The 25939-nt window shown below is 41.9% G+C and overlaps 3 protein-coding genes and 1 non-coding gene across 9 annotated transcripts in view; 1 reads left to right on the top strand and 3 right to left on the bottom strand.

The window, feature by feature from the left end:
- Nucleotides 1-9287, bottom strand: part of LOC115406324 (apoptosis-stimulating of p53 protein 1-like) — a 40822-nt gene extending 31535 nt beyond the window's left edge. Inside the window, exon 1 of one of the 3 annotated variants that reach the window (XM_030116274.1) lies at nt 8997-9287. In XM_030116274.1, the coding sequence (XP_029972134.1) occupies nt 8997-9005 (9 nt within the window). In that variant the 5' untranslated portion in view covers nt 9006-9287. The remainder of the gene's footprint in view (nt 1-8996) is intronic. The other 2 variants (XM_030116275.1, XM_030116276.1) reach the window with 2 other exon arrangements.
- A 3325-nt stretch (nt 9288-12612) lies between these two features.
- Nucleotides 12613-17477, bottom strand: LOC115406328 (protein tyrosine phosphatase type IVA 2-like). 2 transcript variants are annotated; one of them, XR_003933522.1, is made up of 10 exons: nt 17378-17477; nt 16561-16696; nt 16354-16479; nt 15548-16212; nt 15381-15473; nt 14922-15052; nt 14396-14470; nt 14147-14309; nt 13077-13079; nt 12613-12635 (listed from the first exon to the last, which is right to left on the bottom strand). XR_003933522.1 is itself a non-coding variant. In XM_030116281.1 (8 exons), exons 4-8 carry the CDS (start codon nt 15641-15643, stop codon nt 14198-14200), a joined length of 507 nt encoding a protein of 168 aa, XP_029972141.1. In that variant the 5' UTR covers nt 15644-16212; nt 16354-16479; nt 16561-16696; nt 17378-17477; the 3' UTR covers nt 12835-14197. The 2 variants fall into 2 exon arrangements, 1 of the variants encoding a protein (XP_029972141.1); XM_030116281.1 differs by lacking the exon at nt 12613-12635 and having other exon boundaries at nt 12835-14309.
- Nucleotides 17478-18817: 1340 nt separating this feature from the next.
- LOC115406326 (gap junction beta-4 protein-like) lies at nt 18818-25150 on the top strand. 3 transcript variants are annotated; one of them, XM_030116280.1, is made up of 5 exons: nt 18818-19138; nt 21725-21808; nt 21922-22134; nt 23002-23303; nt 23380-25150. In XM_030116280.1, the coding sequence occupies exons 3-5, from the start codon at nt 21964-21966 to the stop codon at nt 23717-23719; spliced, it is 813 nt and encodes a 270-aa protein (XP_029972140.1). In that variant the 5' UTR covers nt 18818-19138; nt 21725-21808; nt 21922-21963; the 3' UTR covers nt 23720-25150. The 3 variants fall into 3 exon arrangements, with proteins under 3 accessions (XP_029972140.1, XP_029972139.1, XP_029972138.1); XM_030116279.1 differs by having other exon boundaries at nt 21725-21834; XM_030116278.1 differs by lacking the exon at nt 21725-21808 and having other exon boundaries at nt 18822-19138.
- A 511-nt stretch (nt 25151-25661) lies between these two features.
- Nucleotides 25662-25743, bottom strand: trnas-gcu (transfer RNA serine (anticodon GCU)). Its single transcript has one exon. It is a non-coding gene; the product is annotated as a tRNA-Ser (tRNA).
- Between the last annotated feature and the right edge of the window lie 196 nt (nt 25744-25939).

Genomic DNA, 25939 nt, shown 5'->3' with positions numbered 1-25939 from the left:
AAATAGGCTAATAGTGGCTTTCATGTCTTTCACGTGGTGAAGAGACATTTGTTACAGAGAAGGAGTGTGACCACAGATGAAAGCAGATTTTATGATCAGATCACTCACAGCACTTCTCTTATTTCAGGCTGACATTAGTAAAACATTGCAAAACCATGAATACAGAATAAATACTCCTTTGTGAGCAAATGCAAAACCAAAAAAATGACAATAATGGGTGTGACTTTATTGCAAACAATTTTAAGTAATCAATGCATCTGAGTGGTGTTTTGGCTGAATCTTTTTTTTCCCCAATAACATGATGTGCTTTCCTCCTCAGTCACGGACGTGGAGCCGGTTTGTGGAGTGGAGGGTGTAAAGTGGAGCCTCTGGAGCAGAACGGAGAGACTCCTGCTATTTTCGGAGTCACGGAGATATAGTGAAGAGGGAGGCAGGCTGCGGCCGCGAGTGGGCCTGCTGACAAACACGCGTCCTTGTCCGTCCGCCCGCCGCGCAAAACACATCGATGCTCGATTTATTAGTAACCAGGAGGCATTTCAGCGTGGCGTGTGAAACTAAGAGGTGGTGGGGGCAGGATGGGCACAGCGGTGGCCTGCACTCACCCCACCAGGATTCCAACCCAGCGCTTAAGCTCCAGATCTGAGCTCATGTGACAGAAAGAGTGCTTTTACACGATAAACGAACGCTCACACTCTTGCATTGTTTTTTTTTTTTTTTGTTTTTAATTTTACATGTTTTGTGCTATATTTGCATATTTTTTTCAATAAAGACAAATTTTTCTGTCTGTAACTCACCCATGCCTTGCTTCTGTCAGAGTGGAATTTCTTCTTCTTCCTCTCTTTTCTGCATCTACTGAATGGGAAGTTCTTTGACAGAGCCGCCAGTCGCTCCAACACCACCCCCAAAAAGCGCCTCATTGGAAAGCCATCGAGATAAAGCACACACAGGTGAGTGTGTGCGTGCGTCCGCGTGCGCGCATGTGTGTGACAGGTGGAGATACGCCGAGAGGTAATTAGCAGTGCCACTAGCGGTAAGTGGTGCTTTTGTAGGTGTGAGTGGGTTGGAAAAGTGTATATGTCAGAGTGCGAGCGCGGCGGGGAGCACCGAGACGAGGGTGTCGGCGAGGGAGGAGGGAGGGAAGGGAGTCAGCTTTCAGGAGAGGATGATGGGAGGTAAGAAAGAGAATCTGGACGCTCTTCATGCCCGTTCAGAGGAGCAAAACTGTGACACTGAGCTGATATTGGAAGTGGAAATGGAAAACATGATTTGGTCTATTTATTATTTATCTTAACTTACTTGACATTATAGCCTAAAAAAACTTCATGAGGAAATAATTTATGACAGAATCTTTGGTCTCATTGTAGATATTGCAGTTTCGGTTTGGGGTTTCTGATCTGATCCATCTTGTGTTTCCGTCCCTAGATTAATATCAAATTTAAAGATACAGATTTTAAATCTGTTGTGCAAATCAGGACTTATCCCAAAATGTTTTCCCATGACAGTCACTCTTATTTAAGTTTGGATTAAATCAGTAATCGGGAGAAAATGGCTGAAAGGGAATGAACTTGTGCTGTAAAATGCACTTCTTGTTTGTTATCACACTGATGAATACCCCATCTGCCTCACTGCTTCTAATACACTATGACTATTATACGTTATCAGACAAACGAGTACTGTAGTGATCTAGCGCCGTCAAGGCTCTCATGAATAGAGGCTGTTTGCAGTTGGATAAATACTTTCATTATGTGTGTTTCACTCACAAGTTAAATTTTTTAAAGTCAAAATATTCCTGATGTTCTCCATACCTGATCCCAAATGGTACCTTTCTTTAAAATATGTCATAATATAACTTCACAAGGAGATGGAAAACTAAGAAATCTAATGCTTATAAGCATTATAAGCTTATAAGAAACTATGTGAAAAGTGATTGAAAAGGTAACTTCCTGACTGCTTTCCACATCTAAAAACCGAAGTGCTTTAACAGTCCTAGACAGTTGGATGTCAGGTTTCTTATTTAGCTCGAAGCAGAGCAGAGCTGGAGCCGGTCAGGTCACCCGGGGTCATCAGTGCGGTGTTAAGTTCAACTGGACTGTCAGAGCGAGCCACTGGCATCACAGATTTATAGTACGATTTATAATAACTACACAGATGCACTTTAATAAACGTCTATCATCACAATACGTACGCAATATGAAAAAAAAGGTCAAAGTTACTGAACAACCTACCCTGAAGAGATATCATGAGCTTTCGTTAATATTGTGCTTCTGTATTTGGCAGCACTGGAGAATTCCAAATCTCTCTTAATTCACATTGAAGCTTCTCGCACCTGTTTGCTGACACTCTTGATCTATGATGCATCAAATATCTTTGTAGTCTCCAGAATGTATTTCTACAGGTGCAGATTCCAGCTCCTCGTGAAGACTTGCAGACGGATTTAGGTCAGGATTTGAAACACTACTATTTCCTTTGTGCTGCTGGGTGAAAGCTTTGGCTCACTGTCCTGCTGCTCGAGGGTCCAAATTCTTCACCTTTTGCTGACACTCCGACTTTAGATTGCATTGTTCCTTCAACATCCCCATTAAAGTAACGCAGCCCTACATCATGATGATGCCCCCACCTTGTTCGCCGTCCAGCTGACCCTGAACTGTAGCGCGGTCCTCTCTGACATTTGAGAGTTGTTTGATTTAGTGCTTGGCGTCTGATCCCAGATCAAAACAGAACTCTGCATTGTTTGAGCTCAGCTTGAAGCTCTTTCCAGGTCCTGTGTACAGTTTAAAACCCGACCGCTGAAAGGTAAACTGCAGTCAGTCTGACTGGCTTTGACTTTGTTTGGTGGAGCTAATTTATTCATCTGCAGACGGGTGCCAATTTTCCCACTCGCTTAGCTCTTTCTGTCCTTGTTTTAGTGACTTCAAACCTTTTCAGAAATTATCTCGCGATACAAAACTGATTATTTAATCTGCTTTCAAAAGAAAATCGAATCCGGTGTCATCTCTAATATCACCGACGCATGAGCGCATCAGGGTTGTTTAAAGTGTGGAGGGAAGCTGTCCAGCAGCAGCAGGGGCAAAGCTGGAGGGCAGAGATTAGAGAGGCTACGCTGACACACTGCAGAGCACGCACACGCACGCGCACGCACGCACACACACACACACACACACACACACACACACACACACAGTAGATACACTGGCAGAAGAGCAATCTCTCTCTCTCTCTGTCTCTGTCACAAACATAAAGTCACATGCCAGCTACATGTGCAAAATACACACACACACACACACACCCTCGCACACACACGCACTTGCACAAAAACATCCTCTACGTCCACCACTTGCATTGTCAGAAAATCCTTGCCCAGTTGAGGGGAAGGGAGTTACATTAACACACTCAGTGTATCTGTTGACTGAATAAATCTATTTGTACTTGCAAAGTATGCTTCACAGTTTCTAGTGTCCACACACACACACACACACACACACACACACACACACACACACACACACACTTTGTGATAAATCTGCACAAATTGGCTACCAGGAAAAATCAGTGTTACATTTATATCCCACAATTCTTTGCAGGTGTTACATACAGACCCTTCACTTAACACACATTAGCACAGCCAAACTATGTCAAAATTGGCTACGTGCATGTGTGTGTGTGCGTGTGTGCATGCGCACGTGCTTGCACTTTTATAAACACGATGTTCTTCCAAGTTCTCCCAAAGAACAGTTCTGTACTTCCACCCACAACAACCACATGACAGAGACGAACAGGACTCTTTCTCTCTTTCAGACACACACTCACACACACTGACAGCTGCCGTACAAGGTGGCCACACACCACTGTGAACAAGTCTGGGTTTATTGGGTTATCCTCGGGCAGAGTGAGAGATCGAACCCCGATCATGTGGTCGGAGATCAATCACCTGTGGCCGATCATGTGGAGACTGCTGGGAAAACCGCGAACAAATAAAGTCATTTTTCCACTGCAATCAGTTTCTTTCTGAAAGATCCCAGTGGAACACACAGGAATTCAAACCTAAACACAATACAAACAGGTTAAATGGCAGTTTAGGTTTGAAGATTTGAATTTATTTTGATCTCTTTCCAGTATTTACTCACTTCTTCCCATTATTGTTGTGAAAGATCTAAGAAAATCCATGATCTGCAAAGTTTAACTTCATTAGTGTGAGCTGTCGCTTTGAACCCCCCCCACCCCCCTGGCTCTTAAGATCTGAAAGTGGAGTTGTGATGAAAAGATCCCTGCAAAGCAGCTGTGCCACCAGAGCGTGCTGAGAAACAGCTGACGGTGACAGTCAGGCCGACTGAAGCTCCACAAGTCCGTGAGCAAAAGCATTACAAAGTGGAAAAAATAAGAACATTTCACACAAATCAAACCAGATTTCAAACATTTGATCTAAAAAGGAAGGGGTAAAAAATCGTGATCTGAATCTCCCATGATCAGCTCAGAGGAAGTTACATAACGAAACACTGTGGGAAATTCTGTTTCAGAATGAACCTGAAAAAACAGAAGCGGTGGAAATCACATGACTCCACATGATTGACAGCCTCAGGACAGGCTAAACCGAGGCCACTGAGGAGTCCTGCGCCTTAGGTTGGGAACCACTGATTTAAATAAACATTGGTTAACCTGAATTTTGGGATAAATCCCTGAATTTGCCAGTGAATTATGATTCAAAGCTGTTTGACAGTTCCAACCTTGTTCTGAAATTTATTCAATGATGACAGATCCAGAAATGAATCATTTCAGGAAAGAGTGAAAAAGTTTCTGTCCGTCTGTGTCTTGTTGTGTTTTTCCTACAACCGTCTCCCGGACGTCTCATGAACTCCTACCAGCGCTGAGGGTTTAAATGAAATCAGGAAAGAGGGCTGAGGGGCAGCTGGCGGAGGCAGCGCACATAAATTAAATTTAATTTCTGTGACATTTCGAACGGTGACCTGCTCGCTCGCTCGCGATGAATCACGGGAGGATAAATCTGTGAACGTGGGTGTCCAGGAAACTGCTGCCGCTTGAATCCCACTCGGGGAGCGCCGACCAAAATTAGGATGGTGAGTAGAAAATAGTGCCGCCACGCTGTCCCCCCCGCCCCCGGCCAAACCAGGGGGCTTCATGTAGCACCTGCTAAATAACTGGAAGGATTTACGGGAGTAAATATGGAGTCAGGTGTGACGAGGCACAAGAAGAAATGAATCCACTCTGATCACTCAATCTAACCTCTTCACATAAAACACTCAACTTTGAAATCCAGGAGTGGAGAACAGATCCTGAACGAGTGTGTGTGCAGTGGAGCACAGTGACAGCTGAAGGTGATTTGCGTTCCAGACACCCCCAGCTCCTGGTGCCCACACACACACACACACACACACACACAGTCACAGTCAACATGGTCTCTATAGGAACGGCATGTGACCAGTTAAACACGAGCTTCCAGCTCAGTGAGAAGGAAACAGTGGCCACGCCTGGGAGTCAGGACACTGTATCTCCTGCTGGGCGCTGCTGAATGCTTCACTTTCGGGGACTTTCTCCTCCACAGAGTTCTGTCTGACAGCTTCACAACCACATTCTCTCACAGATGCTGAGGAATCCCAGTGAAATCCAAGTGAATCATGCATGCAAATGTAAAAAAGAAACCTTCAATATTTTTTCAAGCAAACAATGAGATCAATTAGAAAATAACCATAAACACAAATAATGAGAAAGAGATGAACTTTTTTTTTTTAATGGACAAAATTGTAATGGCTGAATAAAAGATTGGACTTCCTGGAATGACTTCAAAGCAAAATCCTCATTTTGAAATAAAACTCCTGTAGAATTTCTGATAAGACCTACACACACCCCCATACACACATTCGACTCATGCTCAACCGCAACAACTACACAGCTGTTGGCTTCAGCAAGATATTGAACCCCAAGTTGCGCCCAGTGCATGTTGAGCATCTTGCATGACAGCTGTCACCAGTGACGTGTGTGTGTGTCTGTGTGTGTGTGTGTGTGAGTGTGTGCAATGCTTTGATTATGCTGAAGTGATGAAAACGTGCTCTGGAATGTGAAATTCAATCACATATACACTTTGGGACCTTTGACTTCTTACTTCTACTTACATATTTCTGCTATGTGGAGTAGATGGAAACTCATCTGGGATTCACAGCCGGTTACTTCTGTTTTGTGTAATCTGTATTAGCTAAATTTATCCACAATGTACTAATAATGTAGTTATCAATGTAAAAGTTGATGAAATTGCTTCAATGTGTATCAGCGTGTGCTGCAAAAACACGGTCAAAATATTCATTTTTGTATAATTGTATATCTAAAGTTAAGAATATATAATTTTTTTCAATAAATATATTCACTCTTATGTCAATATCAGCCAATATTTCACAGTCTTGCGTATAAAAAAAAAGCTTTGAACTCTACGGTTAGAGCCACAGAGCAGCTTTACTTGGAGTTTAGGGAGCTTCCCTCTGCCCGCAAAGTAATGTTTTTATCTTAGTTAAAATCACCGAGGTCTTGGCTTCAGACAGAAATAGCACACGTTAGTCGTGGCTGCTGGCTGGAATCAGATCATGAAGAATAAACAAGTGTTTATGGGGACAGCTGAAAGAAAATACACATTCAGCTAACAGCGATGCCTGCCGATGCTACTGCACACGGTTCTGAGAGGATCTGTGCACACAGTAGTACTGACAGCTCTCTGCTCAGGAAAATATGTGCTCAACATTTCAGAAGAAGTTGCCAGATGATATCATGCACTTGCTGTGTCGATCTTGCAAGATGCCCACTGTTCAGAGAGAAGGCTAAGAGAAGGTTGGATAATTATTCATCCTCTTCTAATGCTTCCATGAGGATTCAAGGGTTCAGAAAAGGCTTGAACCAGCATGCCGAGGCTGTCCAGGGTCAAAAGTCAGAGCAAAGGAGCCTTTCTCTCTGCGAGTGCAGTAAACACATCTCTATATCTTCAGTGTTTTGTCTGGAGCCGACAGCAGCCACAAAGAGCAGCACTGTGTTCTGTTTCTGTATGCGAGCGCGATAAAGACACAAGGTAATGAAGAAGAGGAAGGACAGATTGGAAGGAGGAATATGTTCAAGTTATGTTTTGTTGGCCTTACGACAGTGTGTGTGGCATTCAGTGTGTTTACAGTCTTAAAGATGTAAAAATAACAGAAGCAGTTTTGGATTAACAAACACACGATACACTGGCAAAACGCACGTGCGTTATCTGAGAGACTGTGTTGCTGTGGAGTATCGTGTTTACACACAGTTACTCGAAAGAGCAGAGCGACTTTCCAGACCTGTCAGCATTTGGTTTACATTTGGATCAAAATAGTTTCCAGTAAGACAACAGCTGGGCTGCAATATTAATAGCAATGCAAAAATGTTTTCAAGTTGAAGCAAAAACTTCCAGAGGGCTGGCGCTATAGCTGCGCGATATATTACCATTATTACAATATCAATATGTGCATTATACATTGAAAAAGACTGGCGGATAAGCTCTTATGCTTTGTCAGTATTTATAGCCATGGCTTCATTGTTTGAAAGGTTGTGTCTGTTTCTCAGAAGCCTGAGGGTTCCAGCTATCCGGTGATTGTTATTGTTAATGCTTGGGTCTTGTGGAAAAGGGGGTCACATCCACTGGCTGCCAACTTCCTCTAGTTTAATCAATAACTTCTGGTCTTTCAAGAAAAAAAAACTGAACCTCAGTTTTAGTTCACTTGAATGATTTTGACCATCAAAAAAAAGCTAAATCTTAATATGTCAGGACAACATTGTCAGTCACCATTAGCCCAGTGTAGAATAGATTACTTGGTGACTTTGTTTGAAATCTCTTAAATGCTAACTTTCTGAATTCCTAACAAAAGTAATAAATGACAAAAAAATGTCATGCATTTTTCCCAGTTCTTCAATTTGTTTCACCTAAATCAACAAATGGTTCCTCTTTCATTTAACATCATGAAACTCCCTCGAAAATGGGTTTTGTAAGTTTAAACTATGACTGCACTGTGAGAGTTCCCCTAACACAAAATGACTATCAATTTGATGGAAAAAAAGAATTTCTTTTTTTAACATTTAAAAAGATATGGTTTTCCTTATTTTTTATTGTATGCTGTTGATACATTAAATATAGAAATGAAAGGAAATGTAAACATTTACTTGAAGATAACGAAAAGTGGTAAAGTTACCACCTCATAGTGGGAAAAACTGATCCGAATTCCATCAAGGTGAGAAAACTCCACTGGGAAAGTGGGAGGTCATGGAAAGTCTGGACAACATAATGCGATATGACTCCACATTAAGGTGTTTTAGTTTCTCCAGTCTGCTTTTTCCACTCAGTTTGTCACATTCACTCATTCACACACCATATAGTTCAGTCCCTCCACTGGAACAATTTGGATTTAGTGTCTTGCTCAAGGACACTTTGACAAATGGATTTAACCCACAACCTCCTGGCTATGAGACAGTCCACTCTACCCTATACTCACCCCAAAATAGCCAGTTTTAGCTATAATAGAATTTGTTAATAATCTGCATACTTGAATAAAGATTTGTTGGCTGTTGTCATTCTGACTGTCCCAACTGGGAATTTTCCAACTCGTGTCTTTCTGAGTTCCTAGCTCCATACAGTATGACTACAAATAACATCCCCCCCCCCCCCCCCCCCCCCCCCCCCACTTTCTCTCATTCTTTCTTTTAAAATTAATTATTTAAGCATTTATTAAATGTTACCTCAACAGCATGCCTATAGCAAAACCACCATTAGTGTGTTGAGCGAGCAGTGACAATAAGTTTCCTTGAGCAGGACTGGGAAAGTTTTCACTCAAAGTTGTTAAAGTTGTGTTTCTGTTGGACTTTAAAGTTGGGTCTTTTAGTCTTCCTGTGTGTGGGAGTGTGTAAAAGCAGAGCTGAGAGCTTTCGGAGGAGCTGGACTTCCTCAGGACTCACATCCTGTCTGACATGTGAAATCAATGAAAGCTCACCGGCAACATTCCTGCCGCTCTGGTCCCCGTCGTCCTCCTCAGCCGTCACGAACACCAACTTTTCTCGTCCTCCGGTCCTCCTTTCACGGGCTTTTTTCCCTTCTTTTCTTGCGTTTTCAGACACTTTCCCATACATCCGAACCTTCCTCCTGGCTCAGTGGAGATCCAGATGCTTGGAAAGCCTCAAAGTCCGACTCCTCTGCTCTCCTCCTCCCTCCTCTTCCTTCCCGCCTCTTTCCTTCTCTGTGGTGCTTTAGCCCCGCAGAGGAAACGCTTTAATGAAGAAAAGGAGGAAACTGCCGGGCTTGTCTCCTCTCTCGTCCCACTGATTGCATCCTCGGATCAGCAGCGGGCGGTGCTCGGCTCCTCTCTGCGGGGTGAACTGGGTCACCGTCCCGATCAAACCCTCCCATCGGCCCCCGACCCCCTCCTGCTTCTCCTCCTCCTCCTCCTGCTGCTGCTGCTGCTCTTCGCACCCCTTCTCCTCGATATTAATTACGCCCCATTGTCGATAAAACCACAAGCAACGTTTGTCAGTAAAAGAACAAACCAATAAAAGGATCGATCTGATTTTCCGGGACGTTTTAATGACAGTGATTTTGGTGGAAGGAGCGCCCTCTGTCGGCCGTGTGAGGAATAACAACAACTGAAGGCAAGCATATTGCAATGATTGGAAAATAATAATGATAATTTCACTAAAACACAAAATTCACAAAGTCAGATTACTGGAAAATATTTAGATGAAGGTAATTCATAAAGCAGAGAAGCATAGGTTGAAACAATAAAAGCTATTTCTCAACATTCATTCTCATTCAACTCATTATTGCTCAATAGGTTAAGGCCATGTCTTTTTGAAAACACAGGAAATCAAAGTGCATTATAAACTTGAAAGTGAATACTGATCTCCTGGCCAATCCGATAACAAATAAAAGCATAGTTGGGATGATGTAGTGAAGGAAAGGAGTGAAAGGTGTGAGACATCTGTCTTCAGCTAAACACATCTCATGAGCTTGACTTTGAAATTCATCTCTGTCACCTGTGCTATTTTGGTTTCCTCTCACAGTTCAGAAACAAGCACGTGAGAAGAACTGGTGTGTGTGAGAGTGTGTCTGCCCTGTGATGGACCGGCGACCTGTACAGGATGTACTCTGCCTTTACCCACACTTAGCTGGGATTGGCTGCAGTGCCCTTTGACCCTGAAACAGGATAAAGCAGAAGAGAAGATGAATGGATGTGCACATCACTAGTTTGCTGTGTGCGTGTTGGTATAGAGTTATTTGAGCAATTTGTACCCTAAATTAATTTGGATTTTTTTTTTCTATTTTACTCATTAGATGTGTTTGCCTGTTTGGTCTACCATGCTGATAAAATGTGATCACTATTACTAAGACAAAAATACCATCCTTGCTTTTTAGGTGTATCTCAGCGTTTAATTGATTACAACAGAAAAACTTTCCAAACACTGATCTAGTGTTCTATTTGCACCTCTAAATCCAGCAGCTATTGATGGCCTAAATTTCTACATATAAATACTTCTGCCAAAATTGGTGACACTCCTGCAGCCCCACTGCACCTAAAATGTGTATTTCAGCTTAACTGAATAAGACGAGTTACTGTAAAGAAAATTAATCAATGAAGTATTAATATTCCTGTCTCATAAAGACTCAAACCAGTATCAAAATAACTATTTTGTTTTACATTTTCAACAAGAGAATGTGAATTATTCATTAAATTAGAGGTACAACAGGAATGTGTACATAATTATAATTGCAAACAAGCTGGTTGTGTCACTGTAGAGGAGCCAGGACCCTGAGAATGATGGAAGTATCCAAGTATTTTACTCAAATAAAAGAACTGGCACTCACCTTTGTTGCTGTGGAGAAGTACTTAAGTTAGAACTAATCAACCACAGTGCTGGGGTGATTAGCACTTTGACCTCACAATGAGGATACTGGGTTCCAGTTGCAGTTTGCATGTTCTCCATGTGAATGTAATTTCTCCAATCAAGCTCTGTATATATGTATTTGTACACGTACCACTGAATAAATAAGGAACTGTTGAAGAAACATGCATACCGACACACACACACACACGGGCTATGTAGAGCACATCAAGCTTAGAGACGCTCAGCTGTCATAAATTCAGCAGATTATCTCTGAGCCGCCCCGAGCAGCCAAGGACGACGTGTGTGTCTCCTCACCTCCAAGTCGTACATCACACACACGACGTGAAAACACGACACACCACATTCCTGCTGTAATCCCGCTGGATTGGGTGATGTCTGCAGTGGGGGAGAAGTTATTGTTGTTGTGAAGCGGTCAGGCTCTTTAACAGAAACAGACTCGGAGCTGTACGTTTACAAAACACTGAAAAAGTGGAGGTGCTTCATACTCCCTCAGTAAAAACTGTAGTCCAAAAAGTTTGACTTTTTAATTAAAAAGTTTAAAGATGTCAACAGTGCTTTCGTGGTTAGTATTCTTATGTCACATCCAGAGAAGCCCCGGTTTGAGCTCGAGGATAATCGGCTAATTTAATTTGCTGCAGGTGAGAATATGTGTGATTACTTTGCGACAGACTTTGAGTCAAGCCGCCGTGACCTTGGACTGGATGAAGCCAGCAGAAAGATGTAGAAGATGAAAGTGTGAAGAGAGATTAGCACCCTCTACTGCCGACATGAGGAAACATTCCTGGACGTCAGGCAAGAACACGACCTTCAAGGACCAATACGTAAAATACAGCTGTGTGAATTCCTTTCAGCTGCTCATTGTGTGGAAGGTAGAAAGTGAGTATTACGCCTAGGTTGACAAGTTCAGTCTTCGTAAGTATTTTCATGCAGGGTGTTTCCAAGGTTTCAAGGTTAGAGGCTGAATGTGGCCGGGTCAGTCAATAAAGCCAATCGGCTTCCTATCATTCACACACTGCTGTGCGTGATGCTGCGATTCCACTCCAGCAGCCACGTCCATGCAGAGATCCCACAGCCAATAGAAACCCTGCTTTGTTCAGCACACACACAGTTCACTGAGGTCAGGTCAGTCTTGTCGCACATCACAGCAACACAGAAAGGAAAAGTTTTTCCTGGATCTGGTTGGAGGCTTGTTGGTTATTTCAGGTGTTGGAAATTTCAAATACAAGGAGACACAACCGAAACTAAGACAAGGACCCAAATGTAGAGAAACGAACAACAGTTACATTACTAAACACTTTAATTTCCCCAAGAGGGCTAGGATTTTTTTTTCCACCCATCAGACAGACATTTCACAAAGAAACACAGTCAAATCAATAAATAAATAACAAGTACAAACAGGTACAAGGTACGTGGGAACGAAAGAGAAGAATAACTTTGAGAGAGAGAAAGAAAAAAAAAAAAAACGTCACAAAAGACCAAGAGCATCTCACAAACACAGCAGCTGACCCAAGATCTAAGTACGACTATGGCCACAGAGGTGGTGGAGGCAGCCACGCCGGCTCCTTGTTACATGTTGTGACAGAAACACACAAAGTATTGGAGCGATCGTCCTATCAACAAGTAAATATATACTGGGAGATTTAACTCATTTTGAAATGACTTAATTTCTCCTATTGTCCAGATTATCTCACGGAATCGTTTACAGCCCCCCCCCCCCAAAAAAAAAAAAAAAAAAGATTGATGTTGTAACCATCTCCCTTCTTTAAATTTGATGAAGCACGATTGGCTTCTCATCAATAGAAAAATCCACCAAAACTTTGAAGTGTTCCTTTATTCATACATTCACCGGCTGATGTTAAACAGGTTGGTTCACTTGTTTTTAGTGACACTATGGAGGGTCAGTGCTACACATGTACAGCCAACACCACTTTCTTTTTCTAGCACACGCTTAAGACTCTGATCTGGGACATAGAACAGGTAGATAGATTGTACTCTTGTTTCATACAGCATAGCTCACAGTTCGGTTACTTTAAATTCTTCTTGAAGCATATTTCTTAAATGTGTGTGTGTGTGTGTGTGTGTGTGTGTGTGTGTGTGTGTATGAGGATTTGGTCAGTTTCAGCCATTGTGCACATTAATGCAAGCCCGGTAATGCTCATTCTGACACATTTCCAGCACTTTTAGCGCATGTCAAGCTGCAGATTTGATCAGAATGATTCCACATACTGTCACGTGTACAGATGTTCACATGCTGAACGGGATCAATAACATCAGCTGCATGTAAATCTGCAACGTTGAGCAGAGAGCGACAGGCTTTTCACATGGGAAGTAACACTCGCTGTCCACAGACGCCTGTGAGCCACAACTTAGTGCAGCTGATGGGATGTTTTTAAGTCATCGGTGAAGGTTTGTGTCCACGAGAATTGTGTCAGATTGTAATGGATAAAGTTCACAAATTAGAATATCGATTCTAGAAGTCTTCAGTGTCTGGAAAACGCATAAAACATGAGGAGGCTGTTCATTTGAAACAGATACTTGGGCCTGTACTATGAAGCAGGACTTTTTCTTTTTTCTTTTCTTTTTTCTTTTAAAGTTACCTCAATAAGAGAAAATCACCACGGTAACTTAAACTTAACAGCTAATCTGCTCCGCAGCGAGTTATGTTCTGGATAAGAGATCAACGTGGATAAACGCACCGCTGCTTGACCAATCAGATCTCTTGGAAAAGGACTTTCCATCTTTAAAACATCCAACAGATTTTCCGTTTAGCTCCACTTGGGTTGCATCTGAAATAGAGGTTAATAATAATGGCCACAGGTGGCATAACTACAGACACGAATCTATGGAATGCACAACTACTGGTGCCATCAAAGTGAGGAATTAATATCGAACACAAAATGTGCCGTCTGTTCATGTTATCCATTGAATTAATATTGTATAATCTCATGAAGTTAAAAATCAATTTCGGGTATGTTAATCCCACTTCGTAATACAGGCCTCCACAAGTTGCCGAAATTTAAAAGGCAGTTAATTGAAAACGTTTCCAAGAATGACATGTTTTCAGTGTGAGAGGTGGAGCAGGGGTGTGTGGGCCAGAAAGCGGGAGAACTTCCCATTTAGGAAAAGCCCGGACCTTCGGAATAAATACTTTTAATATTTGCAGACAAACAAGCTTGGAATTCAGTTGTACTTTAATATTCTTTTGCTACATGTTTAGATGAGGCTACAAACCAAAAAAGAAAACAGAAATATAAAACTTGGAACAGCTCCACCTCCGCTCATCCTCAGGAGATTCCTACTGTATGCAGCAGCTCTGTCCGTTGGCATCTTTGGAGCGCAGACACAATTTGGGCTTGTAGTTCTCCAGGTACTGCAGCTGCTTGGCGTTCAATGCACCACGACGCTTCCTGGAAAGCCGGAAGAATGCACATTTTAAATCGGTAGTGTGGTTTGACTAAGATTAAACACGTGTCGAGCGCAGCTTAACACTTACTGTCTTATGAGGTGCACTGCGTCTTCATACTCCATTCCACACTCAATCAGAGCCAGGGCCACCAACACAGGCGCTCTGAGGTCAAACAGCAAGGAGGGAAGAATGGTCAATCGTCTGTTTTAGCGCACAGAACAGCCCAAAGCCCAGCAAATCGTTTTAAACCACAGACTTTAAGACAGTTTTCAGTTAATTTATTTTAGATTAAGAATCCTCTGATCGAGTTACAGTGTTTGTTTGCACAAAGCTACAATCTGAGGATGGCAAATCAGATCACGCTGTGACACGCGTCCACTGACAGTCGATCGGGAGCATCAGCAGCCAGAGACGGCCTGTGGCAATTTAAAAACAGATCCTGGTAGTGGACCAGAATCGAATTCAGATTTCTGACCCATGTCTACAAACTAGCTGTTACAAAAATGATAAAAACAGGTGGATTACACTGGCTAATTCAAAACATGCACTCTTTCCTAAAGAGACACCAAATTAAGGAAGAAAGACAATATGAAGCGCTCTGGTTCACACTGACCGTCCCAGACCAGCAACGCAGTGCACAGCCACACAGCAGCCGGGCTCGTCTCGAAACTTTGTCTGCAGCAGGTTCAGCCAATCATCAACCACCTGGTCTGGGGGCGCGGACCCATCGTCGAACGGCCAATCCTGGAAAGAAGAAACGAGTCCTTCGTTTGATCTCAGACCACTTGACCTTCAAGAACACTAATGAACTGTTGTAGCTCGCACCTCTGGGTTACTGTATTTCTCAGAGTAATGAAAAGTGTTTCAAATTAAGTTAACCTTAAAATAACTTGATAATTCAGGCGTTTTTTCAATGTTTCTCAATTTTGTTGTTACTCCATAAGCAGCTTCATCCTCCAGTTACAAAGATCCTGTTGGGATGCAGAAGGTGACTCATCATTGCCACACGTCTCGCCCTGACCTCACCTCCATTAGAAGACACATTGCTGGGAATTACAGAGACATCACTTACCAGAACATTTATGCCTTCTTGTTCCACGGGGGCCTTGTCATAAGTAGCGGCACACACACGTACCAGGGTGTTTACTCCAAATGCCTTCAGATCCTACACACAACAACAAACAAGTCAACATGCTGCTCTTGTCCTGAAGATCGAGTAGGCTGAAAATAGTTGAATACCTCTATAAACCTTCCCAGTTGTGCATTAGTAGGATTGTGCGTGATGAGGAATCTCAGACAGTCATAGGAGATCTCGACTGGAGCCGGTCGGTTCATTTTGAGACCCAATATAGGTTTGTTTTTAAAGAGTAAAAGGTCAGAAAAGTACTGTGCTTCAAAGAATGGAGTAACAGGGTTATCAAGAAAAACTTTTTTGCTGCTTAGAAAAGTAAAAAATAAACTTGAAAATGTGCTCTTCCTTTGGTGATGGAAAAAAAAGCTGTAAATAAAAATGAAAAAAAAAATCACTATTTATAATGAAAAACTGTTGGGGAAACAAAAATCGATTGGCAATGAAAATTAAAAACTAAAATTGGCTTGTTAGAAAAAAAGAGGTAAAAATGTATTAGGCCAGGATGAAGAGGGCCAGAGAGGGGACACCAGAAGTCCTGAAAAAAACTGAAGACAGAAAAAGAGGCTCTGTCCTTCCTTTCTTTTTAATCTGTTAGCCCATCCAGAGAAACCTTGTACTAATCAGAGCAGAGGAGGGAAAGAAAGGCAGAAGAGGAGAAGAGCAGAAAGGGAACTCCAGGGCTGACGATGAAGGCCCCCCTTCTCCCCAGGACAGGTCGCAGACTGAAGGTTGGCTTCTCTTCATATGGGTTGAGCAGGATGGCAGTAAGGACCTGCAAGGACACACTCACATTTTTATGACAATCATTTATCTTTATCAAGAAATTTTACAATCAGAAATATTCAATACACTCATTCTTGTTGAATGAACAGTCAGGTTAAATGTGACCGTGTGAGGTTCAATGCTTACTGACCTGTGTGTGTGAGTGGCAGTGGCTGTGCTGAGCTCGTGTCTCCTGTTCACTTGTCCACAATAAGCAGCAGGTGCTGGGCTTGGCAAAACTCCCCTCCAAGCCTCGCAAACGCCATACATGTGCAGCCTGACGGGGGGAGGAGGGGGACACGAACGTCAAGGTGGCTGCTGATCGGCAGTGTAAATGAAGAGAGAGCCGGTGACTCACTGTGATGAGAGCTGAGGAGATGGTTCATTGAGCGGACACAGGAAAATGTGACGGCTCCGGGATGTAGACACACCATTGATGATGATGCTGCTTTTCTGGGTCCTGGCTGACAACGGCCCGCTAGCTCGATGCTAACCTGCAGCACGCAAGAGAAAAACGGCAATTAGTAGCTGCCTCTGTGACTCTTACATGGCGAAACGATACACGAGAGTCTTCTTAGTTACATAAATAGAATCCACCAATTATCTCGCATCAACAGATACAGGAGCCATAGAAAATATCCCAGCTGAGTTCACCGAGTTCACATCCACTTCGGCTACACAACCCACACGCACAATGACATGCTAGCTGCTAAAATTTGACTCAATTATCCGCTAGATGATGACAGGACGACCAACCAAAATACTTGAAAGACCAATAATAACTAAACGATTCACAGTCACACCTCTACAGAAGTTAATGTTGAGAAACATAGCGTTATCTTCATTAAAATCTTCATTAAAAAGCAGCTAGCTTCTGCTACTCCAATCGAAGCTACACTCACTACAATACAAAGGCATTAGACAAATCCACGATATCTAACACAACTGCAAACGTTAAAGAAATACACTTTCAATAACGGCCTCTCTGTTGTTGTCTTTAAACGCTTCGAGAGAATAAAATCAGGTCAGACAAGCTAGCTGTACCCGGCTAAAGCTGTCGCCGGTTTTCAATAACAGCGAGTGCAGTGACCTTGTAAACACGAGCGCGAGCAGCGAACATGTCGAACACTCACAGCTGCTATTAGCAACGCAGGGGATTTGTGTGAAATACTCACAAAAACGTGGCGGCTTCTCGAAAAATCCAGACGCTTTTAATGACAGAGAGGAGTCTGCGAGGGAGACATGTTGAACTGAAGCATCAAGGCAAGTGTTGTCATTAGTCAACGCAACCACATCCGGCTTCAACCTTTCAAAATAAAATCGGATGCGGAAATACACAGTGTACTTCCGGTAATTATGTTTCGTGTTGTAAGGATTACAAAATATGGTAAGTGAATTTTATAACTGCACGAAATGAGTTTAACTTGTCAAATATTGAGATCTTCATGCAATTTTGTAACAAATAAACGATCAGGATATCTTTTTAATCCCATTGTGGTTTTAAATTAAATAGGTGAACTCAGGTTTAACCCAATACTTCTTTTACTAGTGTTTCTTATCACAAGGGTTTCTGCATTTCCCACCAGCAGCAGTTCAGAAGCAGTCTATCATCATGTTCCCCTAAATGTTTATACTTGGTGTGTGTGGTTCCCATTGACAGTGTATAAGATATTTGTTATTTTATTTTTTTATACACTCTCAATTGTGGTTCCTGGCACTTCCCATGAGGGATTATGTGAACTTGAAATTATAAAGTGATATATGATTTATTATACAGTCTCAGTCAGTAGGATTCTATTTCACTGGAAAAATATATGGATGTGTAGAGAAGGATCAGTCCTTTTGCAATATTTGGATTGCAAAAGTTGATATCACTGTGTTGTATTGTGCTGTTGTACACCTCACTATCCATTGTATTGTTCATTTTTTTCAGTGATCATCCATCCTTCCATCCATCCTCTATACTGATTCATCCTGCTCAGTCACATTTTGCAGCAGGAGTCATTCCCAGCCAACGATGGGCAAGAACAAGGTCAGAGTCAACATAAAGAGGCAGACGAGAACAACAGGGTAACCAATCAACCTCACATGCATGCTTATGGACTGTTTAAAGGAACTGGAGTACCCAGAGGAAAGCCATACACACATGAGAACATGCAGTTTCCACAAAGATAGGATTATGCAAAGACATATTCCAGCTGTTTTCATGAGACATCTTCCCATGGGTGTATAAAACAATGTTCATGCCAAAACATTTTGGATAATGCTGTGCTTTTTAAATAGTGGGAAACCACAAGATGGTAACTGTTAATTTATAACATTGTGTAACACACTTCAGAGTTTGGCGCCAATCCTCCTACAACACATTTTTAATGGAGCACTGTGGATACTCTCCTAACTGAGCGTTGATTTCTTCAATCTCTCTGCTATGTGCACATAGCTGAGTGAAGAAAAAAAAAACACATTTGCTTTACAAGACAACCGCCACAAAGGGTGTGGCAATCTTCTCTGCTCTTTTCCTCCGACTCACACAGGCATTTTCAGTTGGCCAGAATAGATGTTTTTGTCCCTCGTGCTCAATAAAGGATATGTGTCTGTTTCTTTACTTATTTATTAGGTGTAGCTTTACATGGCTCAAAGGGTGTGGAGTCTCCCCTGTTTCCTCGCAAGCTGACAAGACAGGACATGCAAACCTAGAGAGTGTTCATGTGTCTGTGCGTGTGTGTGTGTGTGTGTGTGCTTCATGACGTAGCAGCTGCTGGATCTGGTTTGGCAGGATTTCTGAGGACATGGAGAGAGAGGCAGAGGCAGGCAAGAGAAAGCAGCCAAGGAGTGGAGAAGAGTTTTCCCCTTCGCTCAGTAACTTCCCTGCTGTCTTTTATTGATCTTCTCCTGCTGGTGTGGACTCGAGCGTCTGACAGAGGCTTCAGCATCAGGTAAGCTTCTTCATGTCTGTCATTTTCAGTAATCTCACTCTGTCTTATAGTCCTGACAGAGGAGTTAAAACAAAGACAATGTAGACCGAAGCGTTAAAATGCTCCACGGACTCAGTCAGAACAGGAAGGGAAGAAGTTGTTTGCTGTGCCAACAGTTATTGAAACCACTGGTATTCCCTCAGAAAAAGAGAAGAAAGTCTCCCCTCCATGATGACTCAGACACAAAGTGGGTGAATATGTTGAGCAATCAGAGGAAAAAAATGTGGTGTTCATCACAAAGACTGAGGTGTGGTGCTGTGTGTCTCTCTGAAGTTCACTTTTTTCGACAAAAAACTAACTATTCATGGCAAATATGATCTCCTGTGATATCAAACCAGGTGTTCCATGTAGATATATGTCTTTGAGCACTGTATGTTTGATAATAGTTTAGTGTGAGGACAGTAACAAAATGGTAAATCCAGAGCTTCGAGTGCTAACTCAGAAAAAGTTAAGAGTTCTAAGACTTGGCTGATTTTCTGAAATCCAAATAGTTTATTCTTTTCTAAACACAGTTATGCTTATACTGGATACCATACAGGCCTTAGGAGAGTGTTAATGAAGCCATATGGATTTGATTTCTCCTGGATTCCAACTAATGTCAGTAAAGTTTCAGGGGAAAAGCTTTCGTGTTTTGTTGAACTCATTCTTCAGATTAACATGAATTAGAGCCTCTGTTGCTGCTTTATATATTCCATAAAACAGATTCAGTCCCTCTGTAAAACTATCTCTCCTAGTTCCAGTGGAAACCATGAGAGTTCAGGAGGAAATTGTTGACTGATTGTCTACATTCCTTTTTTTTGTTTGCGAGTGAAGACACAGTATAGTAACTAGGTAACAAAAACCTCAAAAACCACCGGAAGATATATGATCGGGGTTGTGTTTATACTGGACTGCTGCTTCATTCACGAACTGCACGACCTCTACACGCGTTTCTACCGCGTTCATTCAGACGTACAGTGGTGCTGATAACACAGAGCAGCTGTGTGCACACAGGTGATCCGACTGGAAATGCATTCATGTTAAAATAAACACGCAGACTATGTTTGCAATATGTATAAGCAGCCATACTTAACTTTACAGGTGTCATATTTTCTGAGTATTTCTGGCAGCGTTTCTTCTCTTAAGATGATGTACTTATTGTTTTCATTTCTCTTGAAAGATCTCCTCTGACGATTAACCAAGAAGAGCCTGTTTTGTAACTTTGGAGTTCAATAATGACGATGGCATATTTCCTTCTGTGTATCCAGATATCCGCATTTCCTCATTATTTTTGGAGAACAAAAGCTCTGACAAAAATAAACTGAAAATAGCTTTGCTTTTCTAGTTTCTAGCTCAGTGATATATAAACTCATATTTGCTTGGTGATGTTGTTTAATTTCTTACCACAGATGTTACGTGTCTTGACTGGGAACAGGACAAAAGTACTTGCTTAGATTTACAGTTTTTGCAGTGCTGTTTACATTAAAAAAAAAAACATGTCAACATGTGTTTGGGTCCTGTTTCCTGCTCTTTTGTGCCTTTAAAATATATCATTTTGTATCTGACCCCAACCTGAACTCAACACTAACCCTCGTCAGCTTTCAAACAGTGTCTTTTAGTAAAGATGCCCTTATTATTATTATTATTTCACAGCTTTTCCAGCCTCAGTATTTTATTCTTTGTAGTACTCATGCTGGGTACAGGTTTTTTTACATTACAGTGACCTCAGGTATGAATTTTCTCAGAATTCAAGGGTCTAGATGTGACAGCTTATACAAACACAGTTTTAAAACAGCCCATTTATAATGAAAGCTGCCAAATACAGACTGTGTATACTTAACTGAGGGCGGCTTTTCGTGTGTGTAGTGGTTTATGATTTGAGACGACTGATTCAGCTGGTGTAGCCACTTAGCATAAAAAGCCCAAAAAAGGTCTTTCTTAAACTATGATGGTATTCTAAAATGCTTTTTTTTTTTACATTTTTTTTAACATATGCAGGTTAGCTTTTGGGATGTTGATGAGTAGAAGAAAACAAATCAAAAAATAACCCATAAAAGAAAAATTATGTATTAGTATTGTATTAGTATGCCAGCAGTGATGGCAGATTAAAAAACTGAAAACCGTTTTTTTGAGGGGATTTCTCCAGAATTGTGTGTTTTTCTGAGGGAGTGAGTCCGGATCTTCCTGTCATCCCGTGATTTTGTTTATGGGGCCTAATGCAAGAGAGACGCCATCGCACACATCCGCACATTCAAACCTACGGGCGATTTATCCCCACATTACACTAACGCGCATGATTGTGCATCTCGGTTTATTTTGGCCGCCAGCTGACACAATACTTAGCCACAACAATTTTCCACTCCGAGCATAACAAGACTTGAGTTTCTGAAGCCGGTCGATATTATATTACAGCTAATGAAGGACGCCCTTTCATTAATTGGCATGGCATCAACAAGCCTGAAGAAAAGTCAGCAGGCCTTGATCTTGATTTTGGTGTTTTGCGATGCAGTTGCACAACTTCAGACATGAAATGAACTGTTTCTTATTGTTACCTCTTTTCCCCTCCAGGATGTTCGCAATTCAGATGGCATGAGTGATTTGCATGCAAGCCCATGCGTGTATTTGAGTCTGCGACTTGTTGGCTTGAGCAAGGTGTGGCTCATCCCCACCAACAGCAAGTCTGTATCTGACCTCTGTGGAGCAAAAGTGATATCCGAGGAAACGACTCTTATTTTTCTTTTTCCTCTCTCTCTCTCTCCTCACAGGGGGCACTTCAGTGATTTTCCCAGGCCGGCACAGCAGCAGGGATGAACTGGTCGGGGCTGGAGAGTCTGTTGAGTGGAGTCAATAAGTACTCCACGGCGTTCGGGAGGATCTGGCTGTCCATGGTGTTTGTCTTCCGTGTGATGGTGTTTGTGGTGGCGGCGCAGAGAGTGTGGGGCGACGAGAGCAAAGACTTTGTGTGCAATACCCGGCAGGTGAGGCTTGTATGGACATCGTTTGTTCTGAAGGAGTCAATTGGCCAAATTTCATACCTGATTCTACTACTTGCCGGTGAACGGCGTACTGGAATGTATGGCCCTTATCATTAGATACATGCAAGAAAAAAAAGAGAGAAATACTATGAGAGGAAGTTTTTTAAAAAGAGTGAAGCTTGAGTTATTAACATAGGGTGTGGAGGATGAAAGAGTCGGAATTTTCCAGACAGGGAGAGTCAAATGAGACAGGCTTTAACTGAGTTATAGGAAATGCATGACTGGGAGTCTTGTAATTAGTTCTCCGATACAAGAATTCCTAAGAGCTGTCTGCCACATTAATACAAGCATTTAAAAGTGACTTCAGCATGTATATTTTTGTCCTAACATCAATAAATGAGTTTGCTTTTTTCAACTGTACTGAGCCACTAAAGGCGGGTCTGGATTGATTGTACTCTAGACACAAATAGAATCATCAGTTTTTGTTATTTTCAAGGTAAACCAAAAAGACAGATCCTTTCGAATGAAGTAAACTCACCAAACAAAAGCCAGAAATCAGCCGTGTAAAAGCACAACTGTGGCAGTCGTCCACTATCAGTGTGTTATTTCAGATTTTTCATCTTAAGATCAAATGGAACAGTGCGGTAACTGGGGCTCAACATTCCTCTATCTCATTGTAAAGAAGTTCATTTTGAGGTGCAAGAATCATTCTTTAATGACAGTTTATTCATGTGTTCCCTTGAGAGAGCCTCTGGTTATTTAAAGTCGTCAGTTTAGTCTTCGCTGTTATTGTAAAATGTCAGATAAGTCATCATAAAACGCATTGTTTCCACTATTCTTGATTCTAAGCCTTTGCCTGTGTTTGTCCAGCCTGGATGTACCAACATCTGCTACGACCACATCTTCCCCATCTCCCACATCCGCCTGTGGGCGCTGCAGCTCATCTTCGTCACCTGCCCGTCGCTGCTGGTAATGGCCCATGTTAAATTCCGCGAGGGGAAGGACAGGAAATATGTGGAGCTGCATCAAGGGTCCCACCTGTACGCCAACCCCGGCAAGAAGAGAGGGGGCCTGTGGTGGACGTATCTCCTGAGTCTGGTCTTCAAAGCGGGATTCGACACTGCGTTTCTCTACATACTGTATCGGATTTACCATGGATATGACCTGCCCAGGTATGCGATTAATCCTAATTTCAGATAACAAATGAAAACATTGCTGGCTCTGATTTGCTCTGCTCGTTTCTCCCAGACTCTCCAAATGTTCACTGGAGCCCTGCCCCAACACCGTCGACTGCTTCATCAGCCGGCCCACGGAGAAGAAGATCTTCATGCTGTTCATGGTGGTGTCCAGCGCCCTGTGCATCTTCATGTGCATCTGCGAGATGATTTACCTCATCGGCAAACGCATCGCCAAACTGGTCAAGGTCCGGCACGAGAACGAGAGGGTCATGTTCGCCGACCAGCACGAGCTGACCGAGATCGCGCCGCCCAGGTCCCAGTATCGGAGAACTGATCCGACCCTGGGCAGCCAGGTGAGCTTAAACAAGAAGGAGAAAATTAAAGAGGGCACCGTGACGACGACGCTTTAGGACCTACTGAATCGGTGCGATCGCACAAGCAGGAACACAACCTGGATAATAAGACTAATGACACTCTCGAAAGGGTTGTTTCTGCGTGAGGAGACACTCTGACGCAGCTAAATACGAAACTTCCTCGATTCCTGTCTTGGATGTACTGGCCAGGAGGTTTAGTACGACGCTGTCTGAGATCAAGACTACTGCTCCTCACCATATCGCAGACTGACCAGGACAGACGTTCACGTTCTCGGGCCTCCGTCTGCATCTGATGGGGATAACTATCAAGATCGTTTTACATAAATGTTCCATCTTCTTGTATATATTGCAGTTGATATTTTTAGCGTATTTGTTTTATATGGAGCCAAAATGGGGCTGCAACTGACATGAACTGAAGCACCGCTTTAAACTTTATCGTTGAGCTCTCATAAGGCTTTACTGTGCATTACTGTACATTCTACATCTAGTTTTAATTTACTGTACTTAAGCTAAATAACACAGAACTCAAGGAGTCAATGAGGTGGGTCTGCAGCTGAAGCTGATCCCTTTTTATGACCTTTTTGGTATGATCTCAATTCTTACCAGAAATGCTGACGGTCAGCTTAATGGGGCAGTTTTTAAATATTTAATATGTGGGGATGGTGACACTTTAGGTTAGAACCTTTGAGTGAAATAAAAATCTTTAGCATACGTCTTTTTGTAGAAATGTGGGTCACAATCTGGGGTCTGAGACCCTCTCATGTGGGAGAGCAGAAGAGCTAAAGCTTTTCAAAGACTGTCAAAAGTAAATTGGCACATGTCAAATAAAAGTAATAAAATCTATGGAATTACAAGCAGCCTGGAAGCAACTCCAGCTTTTGTAAGGTATGATGTGTGTGTGTGTGAGGATGTGTCTGCAAAAGTTTTTGGTTTTCCAAACTATTACATTGATCATTGAGGTAATCTAGACCAGCAGCTCCAGGAAAGCCTTTATAGGAAGCCACTGGATTTGACACCAGGATGGAGAGGTTTTTGTGTGGAGTGTTCTCCCTCCACATGTATGTGTTTTTTTTGTTTTTTTTTTTTACAGATATATCAGGTTCCTCAGACAAAATGAACATTAATGAGTTATTAAAATGATTGTTTACTCTAAGTTTCAGTGTGAGTGTGATTTTTTTTTGTGCTGGACTGTGAGCCTTCATAACTAACTTGTTTCAAATGCATATAGAATAATATATTTCTTGTTTTTTTAAATTGTCTAATATTGTACGAGATAGATTAGTGTAGATTGCATCAAACAAACACTCAAGTTCAAGCACTAACTGGAGATTGCAACAAACCTGGCACCATGAAATTAAAACAAATTAAATGTTAGCAAATGTACATCTACTGTGAATGATCCAGTGGTTTCCTCAAAAAGACGCTGTTGTTAATCATTGCAGTATTGTACTGAATGTGCTTGTAAAAAAAAAATCCACTTGCTTTGCACTTATTTTCTTCTCTGCACTCATTTAATTTAAATATATAAAGTGTTAGGTTTTTCAAACAGTGTCTGTGTCTGTCCACAAAAAAATTAAGCTTAAATAGAGTATTTCATTTGTGGTTCTTTAGCGAAAGTATCATTGATTCTCTGGAAAATCCGTTTAAAGGAAGATATGTCGATTTTGGATATACAACAGCAGGCATTTAACCAACAAACCATTAAACAAAAAAAAAAATAAAATCAAAACCTAATGTCTTTTTAATAACTTTCTTTTCAATAAATAAATGTAACAATTTATTTACCTTTGAGTGACCCTGATGCAATCAGTAGCTCCGTAACAACCGAAGTAACACGTGACACATTAGAATACATTTTCAGAAGGTCACGTTCCAGACAAGACACGAGTATTCCGGATTCTGGCATATTTTTAAGAGCATATTTCGGTTGATAGTGTGCTTCCTCACGGAAAGATATATTCCCAGAAAACAATAAATCCGACGAGGATGGGATTCGAACCCACGCGTGCAGAGCACAATGGATTAGCAGTCCATCGCCTTAACCACTCGGCCACCTCGTCTTCCGGCCCCATGGATAATACAGCGCCGACTTGTGGTAATATCGAAAACTGCATGTTTGTTTTGTGTGATTTTGTTATTTTATTTTTTTATTCATTGACTATTATGGGTTAGAAAGTTAGGATGTGCTTCTCAACATTTCCCAAAGGACTGAACAACAAATTCACAAACACTTGAGGAATATGTGTCTGAAAGCTG

The sequence above is a fragment of the Salarias fasciatus genome, chromosome 19, assembly GCF_902148845.1.
Source record: "Salarias fasciatus chromosome 19, fSalaFa1.1, whole genome shotgun sequence".
Classification (NCBI taxonomy): domain Eukaryota; kingdom Metazoa; phylum Chordata; class Actinopteri; order Blenniiformes; family Blenniidae; genus Salarias; species Salarias fasciatus.
This window is presented reverse-complemented; position numbering and strand designations above follow the sequence as displayed.